This window comes from Cyprinus carpio, chromosome A17 (assembly GCF_018340385.1).
Source record: "Cyprinus carpio isolate SPL01 chromosome A17, ASM1834038v1, whole genome shotgun sequence".
Classification (NCBI taxonomy): domain Eukaryota; kingdom Metazoa; phylum Chordata; class Actinopteri; order Cypriniformes; family Cyprinidae; genus Cyprinus; species Cyprinus carpio.
This window is the reverse complement of record NC_056588.1, coordinates 17,269,945-17,293,846: the sequence shown is the minus strand read 5'-3', so window position 1 is coordinate 17,293,846 and position 23,902 is coordinate 17,269,945. Positions and strand designations below refer to the sequence as shown.

Genomic DNA, 23,902 nt, shown 5'->3' with positions numbered 1-23,902 from the left:
TAAACTCACTTCTGTCCTCTTAAGTACTCACTTCATGATTTTAGTGGTAATTGTAATTTTTTTTGTCAATTATGCAGTGGATGACGGTTTAGAAGAAGAAGAGGAGAACATGCGAAATGGAAGGGAGAAGGGTGAGTCCCAAAGGCCTTGTTTGCCATTTTACCCTTATTCCTTACTTATTTAATTAAAGTAAAAAACAAATATCAAAAAAACAAAAAATAATCAAACAAGCTTTTATTCACACAAACCATTTACCTACAAATAAGCACCAAAGCATTTTAATCACATGAATTATCGGTTATCGGAGTTATTGGTAATTTTATATATATATATTTATTTATTTATTTTTGTTGTTGTTGATATATATATATTGTTGTTGTTTTGTTTTACATTTACAAATTTTCAAAAATTACAAATCAATTATATATATATATTTATTTATTTATTTTTGTTGTTGTTGTTTTGTTTTACATTTACAAATTTGCATACAGTACCATTCAAAGTTTGGGGTGGGATATTTTAAAGACATTAATGGTTGTATTCAGCAAAATTGAGGGTGCAAATTGATCAAAAGTGACAAAGGACATTTATAGTGATACAAATGATTTCAGTTTAATATATATTTTTTAAATTTCTATTTATTAAATAATCCTAAAAAAGTTGTTTCCACAAAAATATTAAGCATTACAACTGTTTTCAACATAAATAATAATAAGAAATGTTTTCTGAGCACCAAATCAGTATATTGGTGATGAACTCTGAAGGATCATGTGACACTGAAGACTGGACTGCTGAAAATCCAGCTTTGTCGCCACGCCACAGAAATAAATCACATTTGAAAATATATTAAGATAGAAAATAGTTTTTCACAATTTAAAACATAATTTAAAAACTTTTGAACAGTAGTATATATATTGGCTGATACTGAATATTTAATTCTGCACATTCATTGTCATCTAGTGCTCTTTTAAAGTCTTTAAAAACCAAAATCTTTAAAAACACACAAAAAAAAAATCAATAACACTGTTAATCTGCAGCAAAATTAATATCCATTTTCACACTGTACATTATAATTTGATGCCTAAATTCACTTGTAGCAGTATAAATATTTATTTTTATTTATATAGACAAAGTAGTATAAATAGTATAAATCTTAATATCGGCCATTTATCTGTTCTTGGACATAGCATGACAATAATTATTGGATTATTGGAATTTTAATATCGGTGCATCCCTAATTATTTAACAATATTAAACATCCATAATTACCAGCTTCTAGAATGTAGTCATTAGTTGACCATAGTTTCTCAGTTTGATTAAGGCCTATTTTCTTTCTTCTAGCTGAGTCAGAGTAAAAGAATATAGAATACTTCATGTAAGTATAAATAAGAACATTGTCTAGTCCTGCCCCTTAATGCCTAAGTTAAATGTGCAAAATACTGTGGAGCTGCCATGACCCCCTAACCTTAAATTTGTGTTTTGTCCAGTGTCATCGCTGAAGCATTCTGGGAAAAGGCACTCCACCCCTTCATTCTAAGCCCCAGGAAAGAACCAGCGACATCAAAAGCTCTCTGGCATTCGCACATAGACAAATGCATGCTCTTCCCCAGCTGGGTTTCACTATGTGAAACCAATTCTTCATCAAACCTTGCACAGAGCAAATTGTATTTATTAGGAAGTATATAAATATATATATAAATATATATATATATATATATATATATATATATATATATATAAATATATATATATATATATATATTATATATATATATATATAGCTCTATGTCTATCTGTATAAACCCATTGTTATCACATTACCCATGAGAATGGCTTGTTTGTGCTTTCTTAAAAAACCTTTATGACTTTGTGATTACTACTCTTTAAAACGAACGCACTGTGCATCTTCATGACGTCACTCAAATGGATCTATGCTGTAGCTATTTTTCCAGATGTTCCCCACACAGGAAGCTTTTTTGTATAACTAGTGATGATTTTTTTGTGTTTTAATGCATGGAGTGGCTCTACTGGATAGATGGAGAGGGTTCATATTTGCTCTGCATGTGACATTTATTCCGATCGATTCGAGTGATGCCTGCTCCTTGTAGTCTTCTGATCATCAAACTGCTGCTTCTGCATCACACGCATCAGAACCACCATATATCAGGGACGTCTCGTAGAGCTCGCTGTTTGTCTGGGATTTCTGCTACTGTGTTAAGTTTAGCCCGTCGTTGTGGCCGTTGTTTTAGCACTTCGGTATTGCCTCTTAGTTTAGAGTATCGCATATATATATATCTCTGTATTTTTGGAGAGCATAAAGGGACTTTAATGGAATACGGATATATGTTCCGTATATCCATAAACCAGCTTAGCCAGCCATCTTTTGAGTGCACACGTCTCTGTAAAAGTTATTTCAAAAGCTTTATTGAGTTTGTTATTGTGTAAACTCGTATGAAATAAATGAAACCAGTGCTCAGGGACTGTTGAGAGAGGAACACGGTAGCAATGCTTGTGAACAAATGGGTGGAATTTAGTTTGACACCACGAAGGTCAAATGTCAAAGATTAGCACAGGTCATAAAAACTTTATGGAACAGCTGAGTGTGGAAAACAGGATCGTTGTATGGAAGCCTGTCTCTGCCACATAAGACAAAATGCATAGGTAAACCAATAATTATGGCATGAAATGTGATATTATGTCATATTAAGTCATAACTATGAGATAAAAGTCGAAACTGCCATAGTCAAAATTATGAGATAACAGTCATAGTCATAACAAAATGTTGAAATTATGAGATAACAGTCGTAATTATGACAAGTCAACACTGAGATAAAAATTCTTGCCATTCAATTATGCCATAAAAGCGTAAACATAAATATAAGATAAAAAGTCAAAAGTATGAGATAAAAAGTCAAACGTATGTGGAATCATAATTATGACAAAATCCAAATTTCAACTTTCTATCTCATAAGTTTGACTTCTTACCAGAATTATGACTTAGTGTGTCATAATTTCAGCTTTTTTGTAATTATGATTTTTAGGTCATAATTATGATTCAGATTTACAAAAACAAAGGCTTCCATAGTTTTGCGCATCAGGCGGTGTTAAGAAGAGGACATGCTTAGAGTCCAAAGCTTTATTGTCATGAGGAAGACAGTTTGACTTACTGTACTTGAATCAGAAGGAATTCAGGTTCAATAATTACATTTATCTAATTATTCTAAGTATGTAATTTTGTTATACTCGTGATTTGTTCTTTGTTAGTTTGGTTTCAAGTAAGAAATAATAACCATTATTTAAAAAAAAAAGTTTTGTTTATGACTGCTAACATTTGAATGTTAAATTAAATCCATTGAGCAACAGTTTGAAGTGAGTTTTGGTGTAGAATATTCAAATCCTTTTACATTTATGAGATTCAATAGATGAAATGATTCATTCACTATTACTTTTCTAATATGCTTGTAATTGTGCATAAGGAAGTCTTCTGAATGGCTACAATATGAACAGTGATGTTTTACACTGGAAAAAGTGTTGCTTCTGTTATAGTGAGTGCAATCATATATATTTGCCTTTTCAAATCAGATTTTACATGATCATAATGCTTGTTTTGTGTTTCAAGGAAAGGAATATACAGTGCAGTTGGGAATTTATTGTCATTGGTTAAATTTGCAAAGTACAGCTTGAACGACAGCGTACAAAATACTCTCAGATGACAAGTTTGAAGGTTTGATTATGTTCCAACATTTGCTACAAATATGAATGCAATCTTCTGATGTAGGTGTGTGCCTAGATGTACTGTATAAAGTGCTGTATAAAATAAAATATTCTGCACATGTGCAAGTCAGCCCTTAAATAGAAGTTTTAGTATGTGACTTAGTCGGAATGCAGTCATTATTTACCTGTGATCTTTGGGGAAAAAAATATTGTTCTGCCTTTAAAAGTTGTGCCAAACTGTTTGCCAACCTGTAGTGTGTCCTTTAGGTATTTGTTCTGTGTATTTGTGTGTGTTAAAACCACAATTTATTGATTATGAATTTACTGAAGCAGTCCACAGAGAGGGTAACTAATAACGGGGTGCCTTAAATGGTTGAAACACAATACAGTTTAAGTGGAAGGAACCCCGCTTGTAATCAAATTCAAGTATCATCCCAAATTTATATGTTACAGATGTGGCTCCAACAGAGGACCTCCTTTTTCATCAAAGTTAGACGAAACAATATTTCAAGAACAAAATCCGCAATCAGGTTTTCATTTCTTTGGCAACTCATTATTTTATTGTGTTTAAAAACCCAAACTGTCAGCTGAAGCTACGAACACTGTTTAATTATTTCATTTGATGGCTTTGCTGCTGTATACAATCATTGATTGCAAAGGTTTACGTTCATATTTGTGTTTACGTCACCCCTATGTCTTTTTGTATACTATTAAAGGGTAAAATATATGAAAAAACTTCAAAGGACACAGAGTGTTTGTGTGTGTGTTCACAGAGTAATATATGAGAGTAATATCACAGCTCCATTAGGATTGAGTACAGATCTGTCGTCAAGGGGGTCCTGTGATGACGGGGCCACTCATAAAATTTAGTGGCCCTGATTGAGTTACAAAAATCAGTGTATGAGTTATTTACCATTATGCCACAGACAACCATGAAATGGTACCTTTCCTAACTCCTTAATCTCATGTCATTCCAAGTCCATATGTCTTACTTTAGTGCAACACAGAAGTAAAAGTTAGGCAGAATCACTCATGTGCAAAAAAAGTTTAGTTTAAAGGGACAGTTCACACAAAAATGAAAATTCTGTCATCATTAACTCACTCTCAAGTCGTTCCAAACCTGAATGAGTTTCTTTCTTATGTTGAACAGAAAAGAAGATATTTTGAAGAATGTTTTAACCAAACAGTTGACGGTAGCCATCGACTTCCATAGTATGGAAAAATACAGTTAGTTTTGTGTTCAACAAAAGAAAGAAATTCATGCAGTTTTGGAACAACTGATGACAGAATTTTCAGATTTAGGTGAACTATCCCTTTAAGCTGTATGCTGTTTAGAGTGCTAGTTATAGTACAGTTGAGTTTGCACATTAACCTAACATCCTGAAATTTCGGTTCAATAAAAGACCTTATAAATCACTTTTAAGGCAAGTCTGTGCACTTTGTAATGCCCCCAGGCAGCTATTTCCAGTTATGCAAGTACAACTGCTATTTCTATAAATTGTGTTTCTTTAGTTCAAATCAATCTAAACCATTTTTTTCCATTATTTATTATTTAAGGTAATGTACGGAGCCCCACAATTCATTAATTAACTATCATCTTAAGTAAATCATGCCCACGTTGTACTAATTTGTTTCCCCAATTTATTAATTCATGCCCTTGTTTTAGTTTAATGTAGTTAAAAGTTAAAACAGAGTGAACCACAGAGTGAAAATGATAAGAAACTTGACAAAAATGTAGCGTGTCTGTGTGATTTCATCTAATCATGGTCATGCACAGCCACTGTCAGACCTTTTTCAAGACACAAGACTGCAGAAAAGTATCATATTAAAAAAAACATTAGAGATTTCATTCCTAATTCCTTTTATATCTATTCAATTCGAAGCCAATTGAAGATGAAGAGCCAATATTAGTGTTTTTTTTATTTTGAGTCTGAGACTAGAGCACAGTATGTAAACACTGTAAATTATATAAGAATTATGTAACACTAAGAAATGACATCAAGCAATGAATATACAGTATATTACAATATCTTTGTTTAGATAATGTAACACCGTTTCTACACTGGACGCGAGCGGCGTTATAATCAGTGATGCTGTCTACACTGGATGCGGCGCGACAAATCCCTGACAGAAAACTGCTGCTGCATTCAATTTAGGACATATTGACACAAATTTCAAATGATTTTCAACGTTTGCATTGTCGCGTCCAGTAGAGACAGACTTCAGATGTTGGCGCGCAGCACGGCGCATCCGTCACGTCCGGTGTAAGAGTATTTGTAATGTTTCAAAACAACACATTATTCATTCAGGTAATGTGAATCACATAATTAAAGTGAATTTGATAGCTGCAACTAATCAGAATAGTTTGTGTAACTTGCGAAGATATCGTGAGCTGACTAGCTAATGTTAATTTGCTTGCCTGAAAATTAGGACTATCATCTCTTATTTTTACAATTCATTCCTGACCTGATTTTGACTCACCTGGAAAGAGATTAAATGATGAAATTACACACTTCGCTGCAATTCAACGCAATGCTTCCGGGTTTCTTCTCACCGAAGCCTCGCTTTCGATGTCAATATGGCGGCTGCGTGAAATCAGCTGGAACCCGTAACCGACTCTCTTTAGGACCCGCGCGGAGCTGCACTTGGAGCTCTGCTGCAGTCAGTGTGAGCGAAGCATCCGGAGGAGAGCTGGCCGGCTGGGGAGGTGGTGGAGGACGGGGAGAGCGAAGCAGAAGGAGGATCCGGGAGTCAGCGAAAACAAAAAAAAAGGGGGTCAGGCCTGGAACTTGGCGAAGCGGGTAATTAACACTGCGATCCACTTGTCTAGAACCTTAAGCCGCCATCGAAATAAGTCTCCGCCGTGGGGCTGGCCGTTTTTCGGGGCGATACGGAGGGGGGCGGCTCGATGTGGCCAGTGGTTTTTCCTGCTCTTACAGATGTGCGACTTAATACACCGCGATATGCGCTTGAACTTGACGACCGTTCATTTCTACGTTAGCTCTTCGCAGCAATGGCTGTTTCAAAACCTAAAGAGCTGCCTACCAAGACAGCATTTTTGAAAATCATTATGTTCCGCACGCGCTTATGATGCCCCCGAAATGCCAAAAGACACGCTTAAGATGCTCCAAAGTGCTGTCTATTTAGGCAGCTCACCTTATGGTTATGTTCAGAAACTACTGTATGGTTACTACTGTGATTTTATTTTATTTTTTTCTGGAAAAAGAGTTAGGGATAGTTCACCCCAAAATTAAAATACTGTCATTTATTCACCGTCATGTCATTCACAAGCCAGTGACACTATAAGACGTTTGACGTAATAGATGTCATATTTGAATGAATATGTATACGTTATTGAGATTTCAGAGTAAACAATAAAAAAATAAAAAAATAAAGTTATCATATGACTTCGGATATAGCGCACTAGTCATTCAGATGACTTTTATGATGCTTCTTGTCATTTCTGGAGCTTCACAGCCTCCTGGTCACTATTTACTTTCATTGTCTGGAAAAGAGCAGCATTGACATTCTGCTAAACCTCTTCTTTTTTTTCACTGTAAGAAAGGAAGTCGTATGAGTTTGGAATGACATTACAGTAAGTAAAGAATTCAGAACACAGTGTATTCATTTTTTGGTGAACTATTCCTTTAACGATAGACTCGCCTAATTTATTGACCTCCAAATCTAATTTCATGGGACTTTGGTGTCCTACTTGTAGAGAAAGCACAGTGAGGCACACATACATGGGAGTGAAGAATAAAATGTACAGATCCCTTTAAAACGGCTCTGAGGAAGAAAATAGGAAATACCATAAAGTAAAGAGTTCATATTTCACCCCAGAGAAGGGTTTTCATTTCGAGTCAACTCAACAATATATTATTTTCTGGTGTATTAGACTGAAACATTAAGTGTAATTTAGGTTGATTTGTCATGCACAATCTGAATGCGACGTCTTATTCCCAATTATTTGCATACACATCACGTTTTACTCACTTATCAGACATTAAGAAGTCTGTTTGGCAATATAAGTTTGAAAGCACCTCATGTTACTTATATGAGGGCAACTTTTTATTGTGAAATGAGTGTATTATTCTGATCTTCTGAATGTGTCTTTTTATGCTGAATGCTGTATTCGAGTGCCGTTTCTTCTGATTATTGTGTTCCTTTCCACAATCTATCCCAAATAAGGAGTTTCATCAAACATACACCTATTTTTATTCTTTTATTTTTGTTTTGATCTTTTTCGACTTGTGCATTGTATTCAACAGTCACTCATTTGGCGATGCCGTCCAGCACAGTTACCTCCGCCGCCACATTCAAGAGCTCCGACATCAACTGTGACACGAACGGAAATCAAATGGTAAGAGGTTAATGAGTCCCTGGACATTTTTAGGCTACTTACCACATCTGTCACTGAAGTGTCTTGTGTTTCGAAAAGTTTTAGTTTCATATGCCAAAACTAGAATTTTGTAAAAATGTTGTTGCAATAATTTGCAATGTGGTGGAGACATGTTATAAATCTTCATGCAGCACGGAATTCTTAAACTAATATTAATGATTCTGGCATTTTTAATATTAACTAGCATAAAGGTACGCTGGTAACACTTGACTTAAAGCCTTCATGCATAACGCATTATAAAAGTATGCATTAATTATGCCTTGTAATACACATTGTACAATCTCATGAATAATACATTATAACACTTATCAATTCATTGCTACACTATGCATTCCAGATTCAGTTATAATTATTTACGATAAGATATAATGTATTACAATGCACGTTATGAATAACTATAATGCATTATACCCTTTAATAACCCTTAATAATGCATTATACATAAACGCTTTAAGTAAAGTATTACCGGTGCATTCACGCCATGACGGAAATACCGTAATTATGAGATTATGACTTGCAAAAAGTCCTTCACGCCCTCGTAGAACTCATAATTACAACTTGTAAATTCTGAATTTTCTTAGATCTTCCAACTTGTAGCATCTCACAGCTGCAACGTCATGTAGAAACACTCGAAATGTCTGTTTAATAATATCATATAATATATTCGATTTAATTATAATCCTATCATTGCATATTGTTGATTTCGTAATAATGCAAGAATACTAAGAACATTCTGAAAAGAAACGAAAGCTGTACAATACAGTTTAATGTAGCTAGCACAAAGTTTAATAATTATCTAATGTTGTGCGAAATAAACTATACACGTTTATAAATTTGAGTAACAACCGTTACGTGATGTATTTTTTTTTTTTCTGTTGATTACTCAGATTAAACAGATAGATTTTGGAAATACTATTGTTGCCATAATTCTGAGGATGTGAACAGCTCAGACTAGAATGTCCTAGTAATTACAATATTCAGCCAGTAGGAGCAACTGTTTAACAGTACTTTTTACTCATTATGCATTCATTTGTTCATAAATTTTGTCTGCCGATGGAGTCGGTTTGCAGCTGCTCCAGCTTGGTCTCAAATAGTCTTACGTGTATCTATAAAAGATATATTACTTGTTAAAGTGTTTGTTTTCCAGAAGAATGCATATTCATTCATTTTCTTGCATAACTTCTTTTTATCCCTTTCCATTTTCCAGATGTCTGACATGTTTCGTGTCAAAATTAAAGGGATAGTTCACCCAAAAATGAAAATTCTGTCATCATTTACTCACCCTAATGAAGAACCAAACAGTTTTGGTGACTTCCATTGTATGAACAAAATTAAAAACAGATTTCTGAAAGCATCTTTTTTTATGTTTCACAGAATAACATTTTTTTTGGGGTGAACTGTCCCTTTAAGTCTCTCCTCAAATCCATCAGTACAGTATTTCATTCAGTGTATCATTATAATTTTTCATGATTCATTTCTATCAGGTGTCAGCGTAGAGGCTGTGGTCAACATAATTAGTAAACATGAGTAAATTGTTATCAGAGATGGTGCCTGCTCTGTTTCGTACGAGTGTTTAGTGACGTGGGTGTTGGCTTGTGTTGGAGAGGCTGCCGTTTGCCTGATTTACAGGGGAATTCATTCTTCCCTGCCCCTGCACCCATGGACCCGCGCTACGCTCGCAGTCCTGTTGCTTGGCAACAGTTCTTGCCTTAAATAACCGGCTGCCGACAGAAATAGAGCAAAGATGTAGACAGTGTTACTGAGTTCACACAAGGCAATGTCGATTTCTGTGCACACCCTTTGTTTTTGTTTGTTTAAACACTTTGTTTGTTTATTTGTATGGTAATGAGAACATTGTGTGAGGCTAGCAGGGTTTATTAGTCATAAAATACGTGGAAAGACCTTCACAGGAATAGAGTGTTTGCCAACTCGCCAGAATTCAGATTTTAAATAAATAGATAAATAATAATAATAATAATAAAAAAATTATAAATATGCATCACATTTTAAATAGAAATATATTTTTATATATTTACATGAAGAAAATAATGACATTGCATTTACATTTTAGTGTAATTGTGCATTTTTTAGGTATCTTTGTCTAATGATTATCTTAGTATCTTGAGGTGCTGTTTGTAGTCTGCTTATTTAGCTTCATATCAGCTTCGTTATGCATTAATAAGAAGAAATTCCAGTGGTGTCCCGCCATCTTTCAGCCATGCTGGACTTCTCAGTAGTCATGGCAGACAGGGACAGCATCCTCATTAGCATTCTGATTTAGAGCCGGTGGTTTCATTCAGCCCAGCCCTGAAGCTGCAGCGGCTACATTAGGATCATCTTTTCTCTCCCGTCCACCCTAGGGTGCTTGGCTGGACGAAAGAGTGGCTATTGTTGAGGAGGGAAGACACGGTTGTGTTAAACAAAGAGAAAGTGAATGAGGGGAGAGAATGAACCACTGAATGTCTTTGTAACTGTGTCAGGAAAGAGCCCAGAGAGTTCAGGATCTCTCCACGGCTGTATCACCCGGCACTTTATCTCGGCTAAAAGGACGATGCCATTCAAACACTGGCTTTTCTCATTATCTAAGTAACCTTGACGTGAAAGATATTAAAAATCTTTTCATTTAAAACATTTAGGTCTTGGTGTCTACTGCAATATTTTGGTGTGGTTAAGTTGCTGTAAAAATTGAGGATGAACCGATATTAAAATTATGTCCACTGCTGATAAGCAGATAATTATTTTCATGTTATGGCTGATAAAATTATAAAATGGCCAATATTAAACTCTACTATTTTGTCTACATGCATTAAAAAAAAATTCTAAACTATAGGGACACACAATATACAATAGTAGTAACACATCAGTTATCAAACCGATAATAAATCTTTTAAAATGTGTATTTTTTAATTATCTGTATCCGTTTTTGGATATTTACAGTTTTTGGGGATGGTAAGTAGTTTTTGAAAGCCTTTACGCTCGCCAAGGCTGGATTTATTTGATCAAAAATACAGTAAAGATAATAACATTTTGAAACTTCTTCGGCATTACAACGTTATAATTTTCAGGATGAAAAATGGATATTAATTTTGAGATTTACATCACATTTACCAGTGCTATTGAATTATTAATGTTTTTAAAGATTAAATTTAAGTGAGCACTGGATGATGATAATCTAAATGTAAAAATAGAGAAATGAGAAGGCACAAATACAGTATTGTTCAAAAGCTGTTCTTCTGAACTTTCTAGAATCCTGAAAAAATGTTTCATGGTTTCCACAAAATATTAAGCAGCACAACTTTTTTTTTTTTTTTAATGGATAATAATAATAAATGATTCTTGAGCAATTTCTGAAGGATCATGTGACACTAAAGACTGAAGTAATGGCGGCTGTAATTTCAGCTTTACCATAACCGGAAAAAATTTACAGAGAAAACATTTTAAATTGTCATAATATTTCACAATAATTATTGTCTTTACTGTATTTTTGATCAAATAAATGAACTTAAGTAATTCAGTAGAATTAAAATTAAATAGCTGCAGTTTTCTTAAGTGTATTTGGAAAAAGGTTTGGAATGAAACAAATAATGTGACTCATGAAAATTACAATATTACAAAAATAAATAATACTTTTTTTTATATTATCCATTGAACTCAACATGGCCAAGTGCCTGAGAGCTTGAATATGAGCCAGTAAGGGCTCTGGTTAAGCAATAATAGTTAATTCATGTGCATTTGTGTCTGTTTAGAATGAGAGCTCTAGAATGGACACCGTGATTATTGATGAGATGCCTTCGCTCTGCACTCCTGTCCGCAAGGTTGGACGGCCTGGCCGCAAACGCAAGAACCTCCCCGTGAGTATCCTACAGACTGAGCTCTCAACACTCAACCAAACCACAAAACACCCACCTTCCCTTGGGATTCGGTTTATTTTCATTTATCCACCAGGCGCTAGTCTTGGCAGTGGTAGGGAACGGGTAAACAGGCAAACATGAGGTTGCTGGTAATGACACAGGGGCACAGGGGACATTTTTTTGTAATTGATCAAACTTGTGACTTGCACCTGGTGGATGACCAAACACACAAAGAATCCTATAGACTTGAAGGAGAGACCTGAGCCAAATTTTGAAGGTGATGTCTTGACTTGAGCCTAGCAAAATCCTAGCAACCCCAATGCAAAGAAACTAAAAACCCTACAGGGGTGCGTTTCCCAAAGGAAAATATAGTCCCAAGTTTTGTCATTATCAATAGAGTTCAATGAAACTTGCGACACTGGTCAGCTGATGATGCTTTTGAGAAACGCACCCCGAACAGCTTAGCAACCCTATAGCAATGCCTTGGCGACCACCCCTAGCTTCGTGTTGACGAGTTTGGAGTAGGCAGCGATTTTGGCCATGATTTTACCATCTGAGACAAATCTCCAAAATGATTGTTAATATACATGCTGACTTCACCCTAGACTGGATGATTGTGCATTGTGCATTTTTCAATAATACGTTTCTCTTTTTGGGGCCAAGTCTATGTTTCATTTAGAGAAATATAATTATGGAGTCAATTTAATGCCATATATACTTGCAAAAGAATTGAAGTATTGCAAAACAAAATAAAGATTTGCAAATGAAAATAAAAGTAAACCATGCATGTTTTAACAATCCCTCCGCATGCCTCTGCTCAACAACGGTGCCTTGATCAGTTGTGATTTGCATCTCCGCCTGATGACTTTACTTCCAGGGAGGCATGTCCAGGAAAAATAAAAGCAGCCTTGCAAATAAATTAGTAGCTACGACCATGGAAAATATGTGTTGCAAATCACAATCGTTTTCACAATCGTGGTACGCGATTGTAGGGGTGATAGTGGCCTAATGGTTAGAGAGTTGGACTTGTAACCCGAAGGTCACAGGTTCAAATCTCGGTGCCGGCAGGAGTTGTAGGTGGGAGGGAGTGAATGAACAGCGCTCTCTTCCACCCTCAATGTCCACGGCTGAAGTGCCCTTGAGCAAGGCACTGAACCCCCAGTTGCTCCCTGGGCGCTGGATATATAGCTGCCCACTGCTCCGGGTGTGTTCACTTCTCGGTGTGTGTGCACTTGGATGAATTTCTTTCACTTTCACATCGCACATTCTGCCTTCTCTGTCTTGTGGAACTTGAGAACACAAGTTCAGAATGCCACATCTGGTGCTTTTTGTACGATGTACGACCAGCTTTGTCAATGCTGAATTGTGGCTGGACGTCTTGGCTACAATTTATTGTACAGTCTGGCACAAAACACTAAACACATCAAATCTGAAGTGAACTTTAACCTGTATGGTGATTAGATTGCTAGTTTTGGACTGGCATCTCAAACTTGAGTGCTGGTGCTTTTCGGAAAGTGTGCGACCGGCTTTGTCTGTGCTCAATTGTGGCTTGATGTCTTAGCTACAATAAATTGTACAGTGTGGTATGAAATACAACATTGCAGTCACTTTGTCTTTTTCTTTGAGATCACATTATTGTTTTTTATGCACCTTCCTGATAAACAGCACAGGGCGATTGTTAGGTAGGGGTATGTTGTCCTCGGTCATGGGACCCCACTAAGGTCCTCTATAGATTAGCTTATTCACTGAGCCCTAGAGAAAAGTCATAGAACCTTTGCCCTGGGCCCTGTGAAATTTAAAGGGGTCATGCGATTTCAAATTTTACTTTCTCTTTGGAGTGTTACAAGCTCTTGGTGAATAAAGAAGATCTGTAAAGTTGCAAAGACTAAAGTCTCAAATCCAAAGAGATATTCTTTATAAAAGTTAACACTCTTCCACGCCCCCCTGAAATGGCTCATTCTAACACACCACCACATCTCTACGTCAGTATGTGGGAAGATTTGCATAACGCCGCCCAGATGTTCACGCAAAGAAAGAAAGCTTACCTTTTATTCTCGTTGAGAAAGTGAAGCTACTTTGTTTGGCCTTCCAAAAGAAGACACGACTAGAAATCATGTTTATATCACGTTTATAATGGTTTCTATGTTTATGTCTCATCGCGACTGCTGGACAGGGCATCACAATATGTTAAGAGGCATAACATTTCCGTCGCATGCTTGAGGTATTCGGCCAATCACAACGCACTGGATAGCTGGCCAATCACAGCACACCTCGCTATTCAAAGCGATGAGCTTTGTAAAAATCAACGCGTTTCAGAAGGCGGGGCATAGAGGAGAAACAATAATGTACAGTATGTGGAAAATAATGTGTTTTTTTTACCTTAAACCGCATAAACACATTTCATTACACCAAATACACAAAATAATGTTCTTTTTAGCAGCATCATATGACTCCTTTAAGGAGTGAGTATAGGGAGATAGTCAGTTCTTTTCCACGTCCAGTCCCTGGTAAATGTCCCCCTTTCTCTGGAGCCAGTATTCCTGTTTTTTGAAAATAATCCCTGCTCTTGCATAATTAATCCAGAGAGGGCATGTCAGGGCATGTGGATGTTCGGTTGCCCCACATCCTTTCCTGCCTTCCCCTGAGGACTTTCTGATTGTATTATCCTCCTATCCCATTCCTTCAACAGGTAATTGTGGTCCTGCAAGGAGAGCGATGTCTTACTCTGTGAAATGTAAACCATGTGAAGACAGGCTTAGAATAATGTTAGAGTCATCTCTCATAGAGGTGCTGACTGCTGATGTGGAGGACTTTGTTAGCACTCTATGTTTGCCTGCCTCGCTGAAACAGTTTGGATTTGTGAAGCCGCCTGGGGAAGACAAGGCTCTAAGTGACGTATCAAGAGTGATGACTGGAACTTTGAAATTTGGCTTTATATTTCATCTTGAACAGTAATAGCATTGTTTTCCGCAGTGCTATTTTTAGACACGGAAGTTGGACTTTCAAACAACCCCACTCCATTCTTATTTCCAAACTTTTGTGCAGCAGATGGGGGGATTTGTTTCTAGGTCATAAGGAAGATGCTAATATCAAAGCATAACACATTGTTTTGATCAATGGATTGCAGCCAACGCCATTGTTTCATGGTTTTCCGGGCATTTCTGTTGTCAATTGGTCCTAAGGGCTAGACTTTTATATTTTTTTGAAGATAACATGCATTTTTCATGTAAAACGTGCCATTGCGATGCTTGGGTGAGGTGGGTGGTTGCATGGGCATTGTTCACCTAAAAATGAAAATTCTGTCATCATTTACTTGCCCTCATGGTGTTCCAAACCTGTATGACTTTCTATCCTTTGTGGAACATAAAAAAAGACATTTTGAAAAAAGGCAGGTTTTTTTTTTTGCATCCATACAATGGAAATCAATGGGCACTAAAACTGTTTAGTTAGCAACATTCTACAAATGTCTTATTTTATGTTCCACAGAATGAAAGGTTATACAGGTTTGTGTAGATGATGACAAATTTTTATTTTTTGAATGAACTGTCCTTTTAATGCTTATCAAGGCCCCAGAATGAAAAATCTGCAACAAAAATGTGAAAACATGCAACAAAACATTGTGTGCATCTGTGTATGGCTTGATAGACATTATCTCAGTAGAGAGAACAAAACCATAATGTCTAATTTGTGGAAAAAATTACTCTTATGAATCGGGTAAGGAATAATTGACACCCGAGGTGGTGATGTGGCATTATCAGGTGTGCATTATTTTTCTAATAATTCAACGGCCCGGAGTCAATTATTCCGCTTATACTATGGTTACCACACCTCAAGACATTGATCAGATGATATATTTAAAGGGATTTGTCCGGTTTTTGTACTTAAATCGCTATTATTTTCTTCCGCATCTCATCCAACGCCTCTTTTGCTGGTTCCAAAACGTAATTTTAAAGCTGGTAACGGAGGCTTGAGCCATTGATAGCATTCTAATGTAGTTATTAATGAAGTTATTAGAAAGAGAGCGAGAGAGACAGAGACACACAGAGAAAGAGAAAGAAAGAGAGAAGGAGAGAGAGAGAGAGCTTGTGTGAATTAGACTACCTCTGTGTGTCCCTCAACAGTGTTCTGGAGCAGCGTCTCTAAACAGCGCTGTTATTACCTCACTAGTAGTGAGAAATGTCATGTGTATTTACTTTCGGAAAAATCGTCTGTCATGTTGTTTTTATTAGTCCTGTAATTTCCATTATTAAAGTTTTACTATGCGAAGTGATATGGAACTGTAATGCAGTCAAGAGAACTGCCTGGAACTATGTTTGCCGTGCGTTTCCCAGAAAATAAGTGCACACCTCAGAACGTCAGCCAATCAGATTCAAGCATTCAACGGCCCCGTAGTATAATTCTTTTTAATGAATCAGTCAAAAAGATTCACAAAACAGATGTTTTCATTTGTGACTGATTTGAATGAAATAAACCAGAAACCAAACTGTGATGTATATTTCTGGTTGTTGTGGCTGTTCAGGGCTCAACGCTAAGGATTTTTTCTACCGGTCAGGCCAATGGTTCAAATTATTACTTGCCCTGCCAACATTTTCACTGGCCCTGCCACAAAAAATTAAATAGTTGCCTTTATCATTGTTTTTGATCTACGTTATCTTGTATTTGAATAAATAAGCTTATATGACACCAATATTTTAGATACAAATTTAATTTTACAATTCTCAATTTCAAATTCAATACAACAGCCAAAACAACTGACAATTATAAAGTCCAATCAAGTGAATAGTCAGTAAATAAGAACAAAACGAACAAATTATAAGCAATAACACCATTTAATATATAGATCAAAGATACAAATGAAATTATTTAGGATTTTGTGTTTGTAGGTGTTCAGGTATAGAAATTGAATAATCACATATAAAATAACATTTCCATATTCTTCACTGTGTTGCACATTGATTTTTCATAGCCATTTAAAAATTAGTGGTAACCACTGCATTTTAATCATGAATCGATCCAAAATTTATTTAAAGGGGTCATATGATGTTGCTAAAAAGAACATTATTTTGTGTATTTGGTGTAATGAAATGTGTTTATGAGGTTTATTTCCACATACTGTACATTATTGTTTCTCCTCTATGCCCCGCTTTTCTGAAACGCGTCATTTTTTTACAAAGCTCATCGTTCTGAAAAGCGAGGTGTGCTCTGATTGGCAAGTTATCCAGTGCATTGTGATTGGCCGAATGCCTCAAGCATGCAACGGAAATGTTTCGGCCCTCGCCATACTGTGATGCGTGTCCCGGTCAGAACACCGGCGTCACAAGACAAAAACAATAAAACCCATTACAAACGAGCCATTTGTTGCATCCAGTGGGGACATAATTACTGATCATAATGACTTGTACTGTCTTTTTACATGTTGCGTTGCATCGTGCCACGTAAACATAAAACCATGTCTGCATTTGAGTTCAGAGAAATGACAAACAACAAGCGCTACTCTACACTGCTTAAAACTCGTGTTTGAATCATCAGTGACAAATCCTTTAACCCTCTGGAGTCTAAGGGTATTTTTGGGGCCTGGAGAAGTTTTGTCATGCCCTGACATTTGTACTTTTTTCAGTTTCTTATAAATATCTAAATGGCTAAAGTCTAATCTCACTGTAATCAGCACAAACTGGGCTATAATAATATGTGAGCAGCATGTATGTACATGATTGTGTTTTTGAGAAAAAAAATGTTATGCGTGTGTAGTGAAAAACTCAAAAAGTGTTAAATCACTTGAATAAGGCAATAAAACCACATACAGAACATTGGTTCCCGGGAATTTGGAGAACTGGAGCTTGTAGCCTAGAATTTTTTTTTCTAAATGATGTGAAAATCATCTTGTTTACTCACTAACAGAAAACAATATATTGATTTAAATTTTCTAAGACACTTTTTGTTGGTAAAAGTCATATGCGAGTAGGCGTCAACTATCATGAATTCACACCTGAGAAGACAAAGGCCTGCATAATGAGCTGCATAATGAGCCATTCAGTCAGCTGTGTGACTGAGAGGGATGAGTTACAAGAAAGAATGTGAGGACAAAATAAATCTATATAATTTTATGTTTGTAGTTTATTTAGAATATATTTAATTATCCCACAACATAATTTAATATTCACTTGTGAGTGCAGTTAAACAGTTTATTAGGAACAATCAAAGCTGACTTTCAAACTGAATTTTTTTGCATCATTACTCCAGTCACACAATCCTTCAGAAATCCTTTTAACAATCTTATTTTCTACAAAAAAAACATTTATTGTTATTATTATCATTATTTTTATTATTATTAATAATGTTGAAAAGAGCTGAGAATTTTTTTTTTCAGGTTTTTTAGGGGGGATAAATTGAAAGAACAGCATTGTTTGTTACAGTTACATTTATTGGTACATTTATATTATTTACATCAAGCTTTTGAATGGTATAGTAGTTGTATATTGTTATTGAAACCTTCATAATATTTCACTTGATTATACATTTAGTCAGGAATTATAGTTTGGAAAAAGTCTTTGGAAAAATTCTAACTAGTAAAATGTTTACACATTATGTGAAACCTAATACAAGTATATAAATGAAAAAAAAAAGAGACTTACTCATGTTTATGATCTCTGCTGAATAAAGTGCTTCATTCTTTTTTTCTGAGGAAATCCAAATCTCAAATCCTCAACCACATCACATCTTTTTGGGGTGAATTGTGTCTTATTCCTCTCATCGTGAAGCAAACAGTAAAATTTGAAGAACAATCTCACTGCGTTGTCTTCTGTTGTGTGGGCGTATTCAAGCCGCGCACTTCAGTGAAACATTATCATCTCAAAAGCGAATTCAGCGCGGGGGCGTGGTCACATTAGAAGATAATGAAGGGAGACATGAAAAACGGTAATCGCGTTGTTTTCATATGGATTACTTTATCACAGAATATTTGTTTTCGGCAGCACTTGTTTAGTTTAAAAGTAGACATGTCAGGCTTTCTATAGATATCTCTCTCAAGTCTCTGTGTTGAGTATTCACTGAGTTACAGTTCATTTTAATGCCGCGTTTGTAAATTAAGATCAGCGCAGACAAAGGCTGCAGACAGCCCTCCTTGTTTTTTATCTTTATTTTATAAGTGCACAAAGTTTTGTTGTTATTATGTCAGTTTACAAAAAAAGTAGACCCTTTACAGATTCGATTGATGTATTGCTCTTATCTGTACGATCAAAACTAAAACTACAACATAAGTTCTTTTCGGGGTTATCAGGAGAAAATACCCCAAAACTTCAGAGGGTTAAATATGTAAACTTACTTACAGACTGTGAGTCAGAACCGCCGGCATTTTAGTCTTCTCTTCCAGGATCAGGAAACAGTCCTCCATAAAATGTGCTGCACACATCTGAATATTTGGGTTGAACTGTTCTGGAACAGTGTTGTAAATACAACTAAACCACTGATTTCTAGTGTTTTTTCGCTTTCACAACGAAACAGCGTCTCCACAACATGGCGCCGGTGGCAACAGCGAGAATCAAAGTTACTCCTTCTTTCTTTGCATGAACATTTGGCAAACCTTACCAAAACCTTACCAAAACATGACGTATGTGGGGGCATGTTTAAACGAGGCCTTTTAGGGGGGATATCTCTTTTATTGAGAATATCTCTTTGGGTTTGAGACTTTATTCTTTGCAACTTTAGGTATCCCATATATTTACAAACAGCTTGTAACACTCCAAAGAGAAAGGAAAACTTGAAATCGCATCATATGACCCCTTTAAATTAGACTGTATAATTTCAAATTTGAAGCAAAAACAGAATGGTCTGACTTTAGCTTTGTGAAATTATGCTACATAAAACACAGATGAGACACAGATTCACTCTCTGCCAGCAGGTGGCGCTTATTGAACAGCAGTTTACTTGGTTACTGTTGTACACAAAGCAGTGCTGTGCATATTACCACTACTTTAAATGCATTATACAGAGCCATGATGAAAAGAAAACGCCATGTAAACTTTTCTGAAAACAGTCAGTTCCCATCAGAAACACATCCACATAAAATTCAATATTTAGGGTTTTCTTTCTATATTTCGTGCATTGTGAACAATGATCTTGGTCTGCCTGCTACAATTTTTTCTCCTCTTTGCGTCCGTCTTCAGCATCTCTGGCCTCTGTTAACAGCCGTTTACAGACTAAATATAATGATAATGCAATATTTCCACACAAATGACATTTTGCAAAAAAAAAACCTGCAATGCAGTTTGTGTGCAAGCACGGAACAGAGACAGTCTGAAATAAAACAAAAAGTGCCTGGTCGATTGGTGCATCTCTACTCCACTGTATAGATTAAATATAGATTAATCATTGTTAAATCTCCAAAGATACTCGCCAAGACGGATATTTTGACACATTTTGTGTGTATTTTCCCATTCAAAAGCAAGAAAGAATTGGAAAGAAACTCAACTTGGGGCTCGGGCATCAGAGATGCAGCTGTCTGTGCACGTGTTGTACACACAGAACACAATGCACAAGTACTGATTGGAGTTGTCCTTTAGCACCTTGCTGGAATGCTTTTAAATTGCTTGATTTTTTAAATTACCAAGGCTTAAAAACAGATGCAAATCATAAACTTTTTGTGACGCGGCAGTGGCCCGATCAGGCAAGTGACAAATCCGGCCATCGGGCAGTCCTTATTGTTGAGCCCTGCTGTTTGTTATTATATAATGTGTCATTAAAGATACATATTCACAACATATTTCTGCTGTGGTCAGTAATATGGTATTCTAAAAAACATTTAATAGGGCTGTGATGGTCGCCGTGACAACTGCGTCACCGCAGTGGTCGGTTTCCACCAAGGTTGTCTACTGCCACCGTCGGTAGTGCACGTGATGTCACGCACTCTACGCACACTTGTTTTGTATACAAGTGTAATAACAGTTGCAAATAGTTGAAATAAAACAATAAGTCTATGGTAATTTACAAATGACCTAAAACGACATACACAGTGTTTCCTTTAGATTGGCAGGTTTAAGCGCAGGAAAATACAGTTTATGCATTCACCAAATTGATTTTGTGTTGGGCAACCTTGTTGGGAAACCAAATAATACATCGCCGATCTGGAGCCATCTCCATTCATGTCACCCATCCGCATTTGTACAAGCGTCTTCAAGTTCCCGTGATCGCAAACGCCTGGCTGGTCAGTTTGGTGAGGCTTATATATATATATATATATATATATATATATATATATATATATATAAAATATAAAACTAATTAATTATATGCATATCACCACCGCGCCACCGGTGGTAGTTGGTCTATTACAACCATGGTGGTAAAAATCTGCCACCGTCACAACCCTAACATTTAAGTATTTTACCAAAGGACACTGAGAGTGTTGCTTGTCCGATCCTGAGCCCACTGAAGTCCGAGAATCTGCGCCAGAGTCCACTCAAGCCCCAAAGCTCAGTCCTGTGTTGGCGCCAGCCTGTGAGTTCCCCGCCTGTCCCATCTTGACCACAGAGGTCATCCTTGAGCTTTCTGCCTATCCCGTTTTAACCACAGTGGTCACCTGTGAACTCTCTGTCTGTCCTGATATGACCACAGAGGTCATCCCCGAATTCTCTGCCAGTCCTGTCACGGCCAAGGAGGCTGTTCCTGAGCTCTCTGCTTGCCCTGTCATGGCCAAGGATGCCATATCTGAACTCTCTGCCTGTTCTGTTACAAAAGCAGAGGTCATTGTTAATTTCCCCGTGTTCACTATTGCAGTCCTGCCTGATCCGCCTTGGTGGTCTCCTGCTTCGTCTGCTCCACTTTGGTGGACATCTGCTCAGCCTGAGCCATCTTTGTGGTCCCCTGCACCATCAGCTCCACTGAACTGGTCCTCAGCTCCGTTAGTTCCACCCTGGTGGTCATCTGCTCCACTGTGAGCATCTTCGGTCCCATCTGCTCTGCTGTGGTCATCTTCAGCTCCATCTGCTCCACCCTGGTGGTCTTCCTGCTCTGCCGAATCTGCCCTGGCTTTCTGCTCTGCCGGCCCCAGCCTGGTTGCAGCTTCCCCAGCTCCACCCTGGCTCCCTGATCTGCCTCAATCTTCAGCCCTTCCTTCATGGCCCTCCATCCCTCCCCCTGTTCTGCCTCCGCTCCACCTCCCTCCTGGATTTATATCCATTCTTGTTTAGGAGCATCTGGAGGCTGTGTCATGATCACCAGCTGGGACTTAATTTCCCATAATCCTCTGCCCGGTCTCATCAGCACTCATTGTTTGCACCTGTGTCTCATTATCATTGTTAGCTCACCCTGTATAAGCCTGGTTCTCTCTGTCATTTCTCGCTAAGTCTTGCTGGTGTCTGTACTGCATTTCTTAGCCTAGTAAGCTGTTCCCCCATGTCTTGGTTCCTGGTCTTGTTATTATTAGTTATTAGTGGAAAAATAGATAAGGTGCACCCTTATTTAAATTCACGAGTTTAAAATTTGTTGATCGCGTGTCTCCAGTCAAGCAGAACTCTGGTCTAGTCAGAATTCAGTTTGCACTGACCGACTGTTACACAGAGCACACGCGATCATGCAGGATTCAAATGCACACTTCACAAGATCTCAACTAGATTTCTAAGTCTGCAAGGTTTGTGAAATTAAATGTTCATTAGTCATTCAAAGATTTGTTTAAATTATATAAATGTGTATTTGCTGAATGCTGATGCAAATGAGAAAGTATTATAATGTTTGCCTTTCTTTTACTAATAATACTAAAGCAATCGTTATAATTTTTTTATATACATTTAAATTTATTTGTTTAACAGTAATATCTGATTATTAGATAGACTTATCCATATTAGACAGAACTGAATGAACACTGTGTGCTCAGGCGCTGCCGTTTTCAGCGCCATCAAAATAATAGTCCCGCCTTGAACACATCAGCCTTGGCGATATATCGGTTGACCACTAGTTATTATGCCTGTACTCTGGATTACTCTTTTGCCTCAGCCTTTAACTCAGTCATTGTTTTGGATTGTCATATTGTGTATGATCTAACCTGTTCTTTAACTACGATTGTGGATTACTCCTTCATTAAAACAATGCATTTGGACCCTCAACCGTCAGTTCTACATGCAGTTCATTGCAGTGACATATTGAAAACATAGTTAACATAATTTTATTTATGTATTTTTCCCAAACCGATGTAATATTTTTACAAAACAGAGATATTTATGGTTAGGATCACTAGAGAGCAACATCAAATTGGCACAAATTTACACTAAATATTTCATGAAATGATGTCCTGCATCATCATCTCAGAACTTCTCAAATAATCATTTTATCCAGTTCACAAAACAACTGCTGACAAATCAGACTGATTTGTTTCTCACTGACTTCTTTGTCTGAAGCTCCGCATTTAATCCCAAGAGCCTATTTGAATCATATTTTGATCTCTAGAATGGCTCTTAAATGTCTATGGAATTTCCTCCCATTTTATCGTCCATCAGATAAAAATAAGTCCATAAATCACTTAAAAATAATATTATGCCACTCCTCAAGAATCACAAGATTTGAGTATCATGTCTGTGCGTGAACGGTTACGTTTAATTCTCAGAGTTAAGTGTTTGCTCACATCCTTTACAGTAAATATAATAGTGATGTTAATGGACAGTGATACATTTTTATGTACAGACACCCCTATTTTCTTTTTGTAGAGACTTGGGGGGTATTAAAAACATTCTCACAGCACAAACTGACTCTCCTCAGACAAATGAACATCATTCCTCCCATACCACCTCCCCTCTGTCAAATGGAAAGAATAAACACTAAAGAAAGTAGAAACCCAGAATCCAGCATTTGTGGGCGGCACAACGCTGTAACCCTGCTTTTAGTCAAGTTTTCCAGAGTCACCCAGAGTCTTGCTACGACAAGTTAGATCATCAAAAGTATGCCGTTGAAC

At 36.8% G+C, this 23,902-nt stretch overlaps 2 protein-coding genes across 15 annotated transcripts in view; both read left to right on the top strand.

Annotated features, from left to right (window-relative positions):
* LOC109075773 (dystrobrevin beta-like) overlaps nucleotides 1-4,463 on the top strand; it is a 38,978-nt gene extending 34,515 nt beyond the window's left edge. For 4 of the 5 annotated variants that reach the window (XM_042774284.1, XM_042774282.1, XM_042774281.1 and 1 more), the window contains 2 exons: nucleotides 78-131; nucleotides 1,488-4,463. In XM_042774284.1, the coding sequence (XP_042630218.1) occupies nucleotides 78-131; nucleotides 1,488-1,537 (104 nt within the window). In that variant the 3' untranslated portion in view covers nucleotides 1,538-4,463. Of the gene's footprint in view, nucleotides 1-77; nucleotides 132-1,341; nucleotides 1,376-1,487 lie in introns of all 5 variants that reach the window. The other variant, XM_042774283.1, reaches the window with a different exon arrangement.
* Nucleotides 4,464-6,356: 1,893 nt separating this feature from the next.
* LOC109073495 (DNA (cytosine-5)-methyltransferase 3A-like) overlaps nucleotides 6,357-23,902 on the top strand; it is a 54,679-nt gene continuing 37,133 nt past the window's right edge. For 9 of the 10 annotated variants that reach the window (XM_042774279.1, XM_042774278.1, XM_042774277.1 and 6 more), the window contains exons 1-3: nucleotides 6,357-6,515; nucleotides 7,983-8,074; nucleotides 11,860-11,964. In XM_042774279.1, the coding sequence (XP_042630213.1) occupies nucleotides 7,997-8,074; nucleotides 11,860-11,964 (183 nt within the window). In that variant the 5' untranslated portion in view covers nucleotides 6,357-6,515; nucleotides 7,983-7,996. Of the gene's footprint in view, nucleotides 6,516-7,913; nucleotides 8,075-11,859; nucleotides 11,965-23,902 lie in introns of those variants that run through there. The other variant, XM_042774271.1, reaches the window with a different exon arrangement.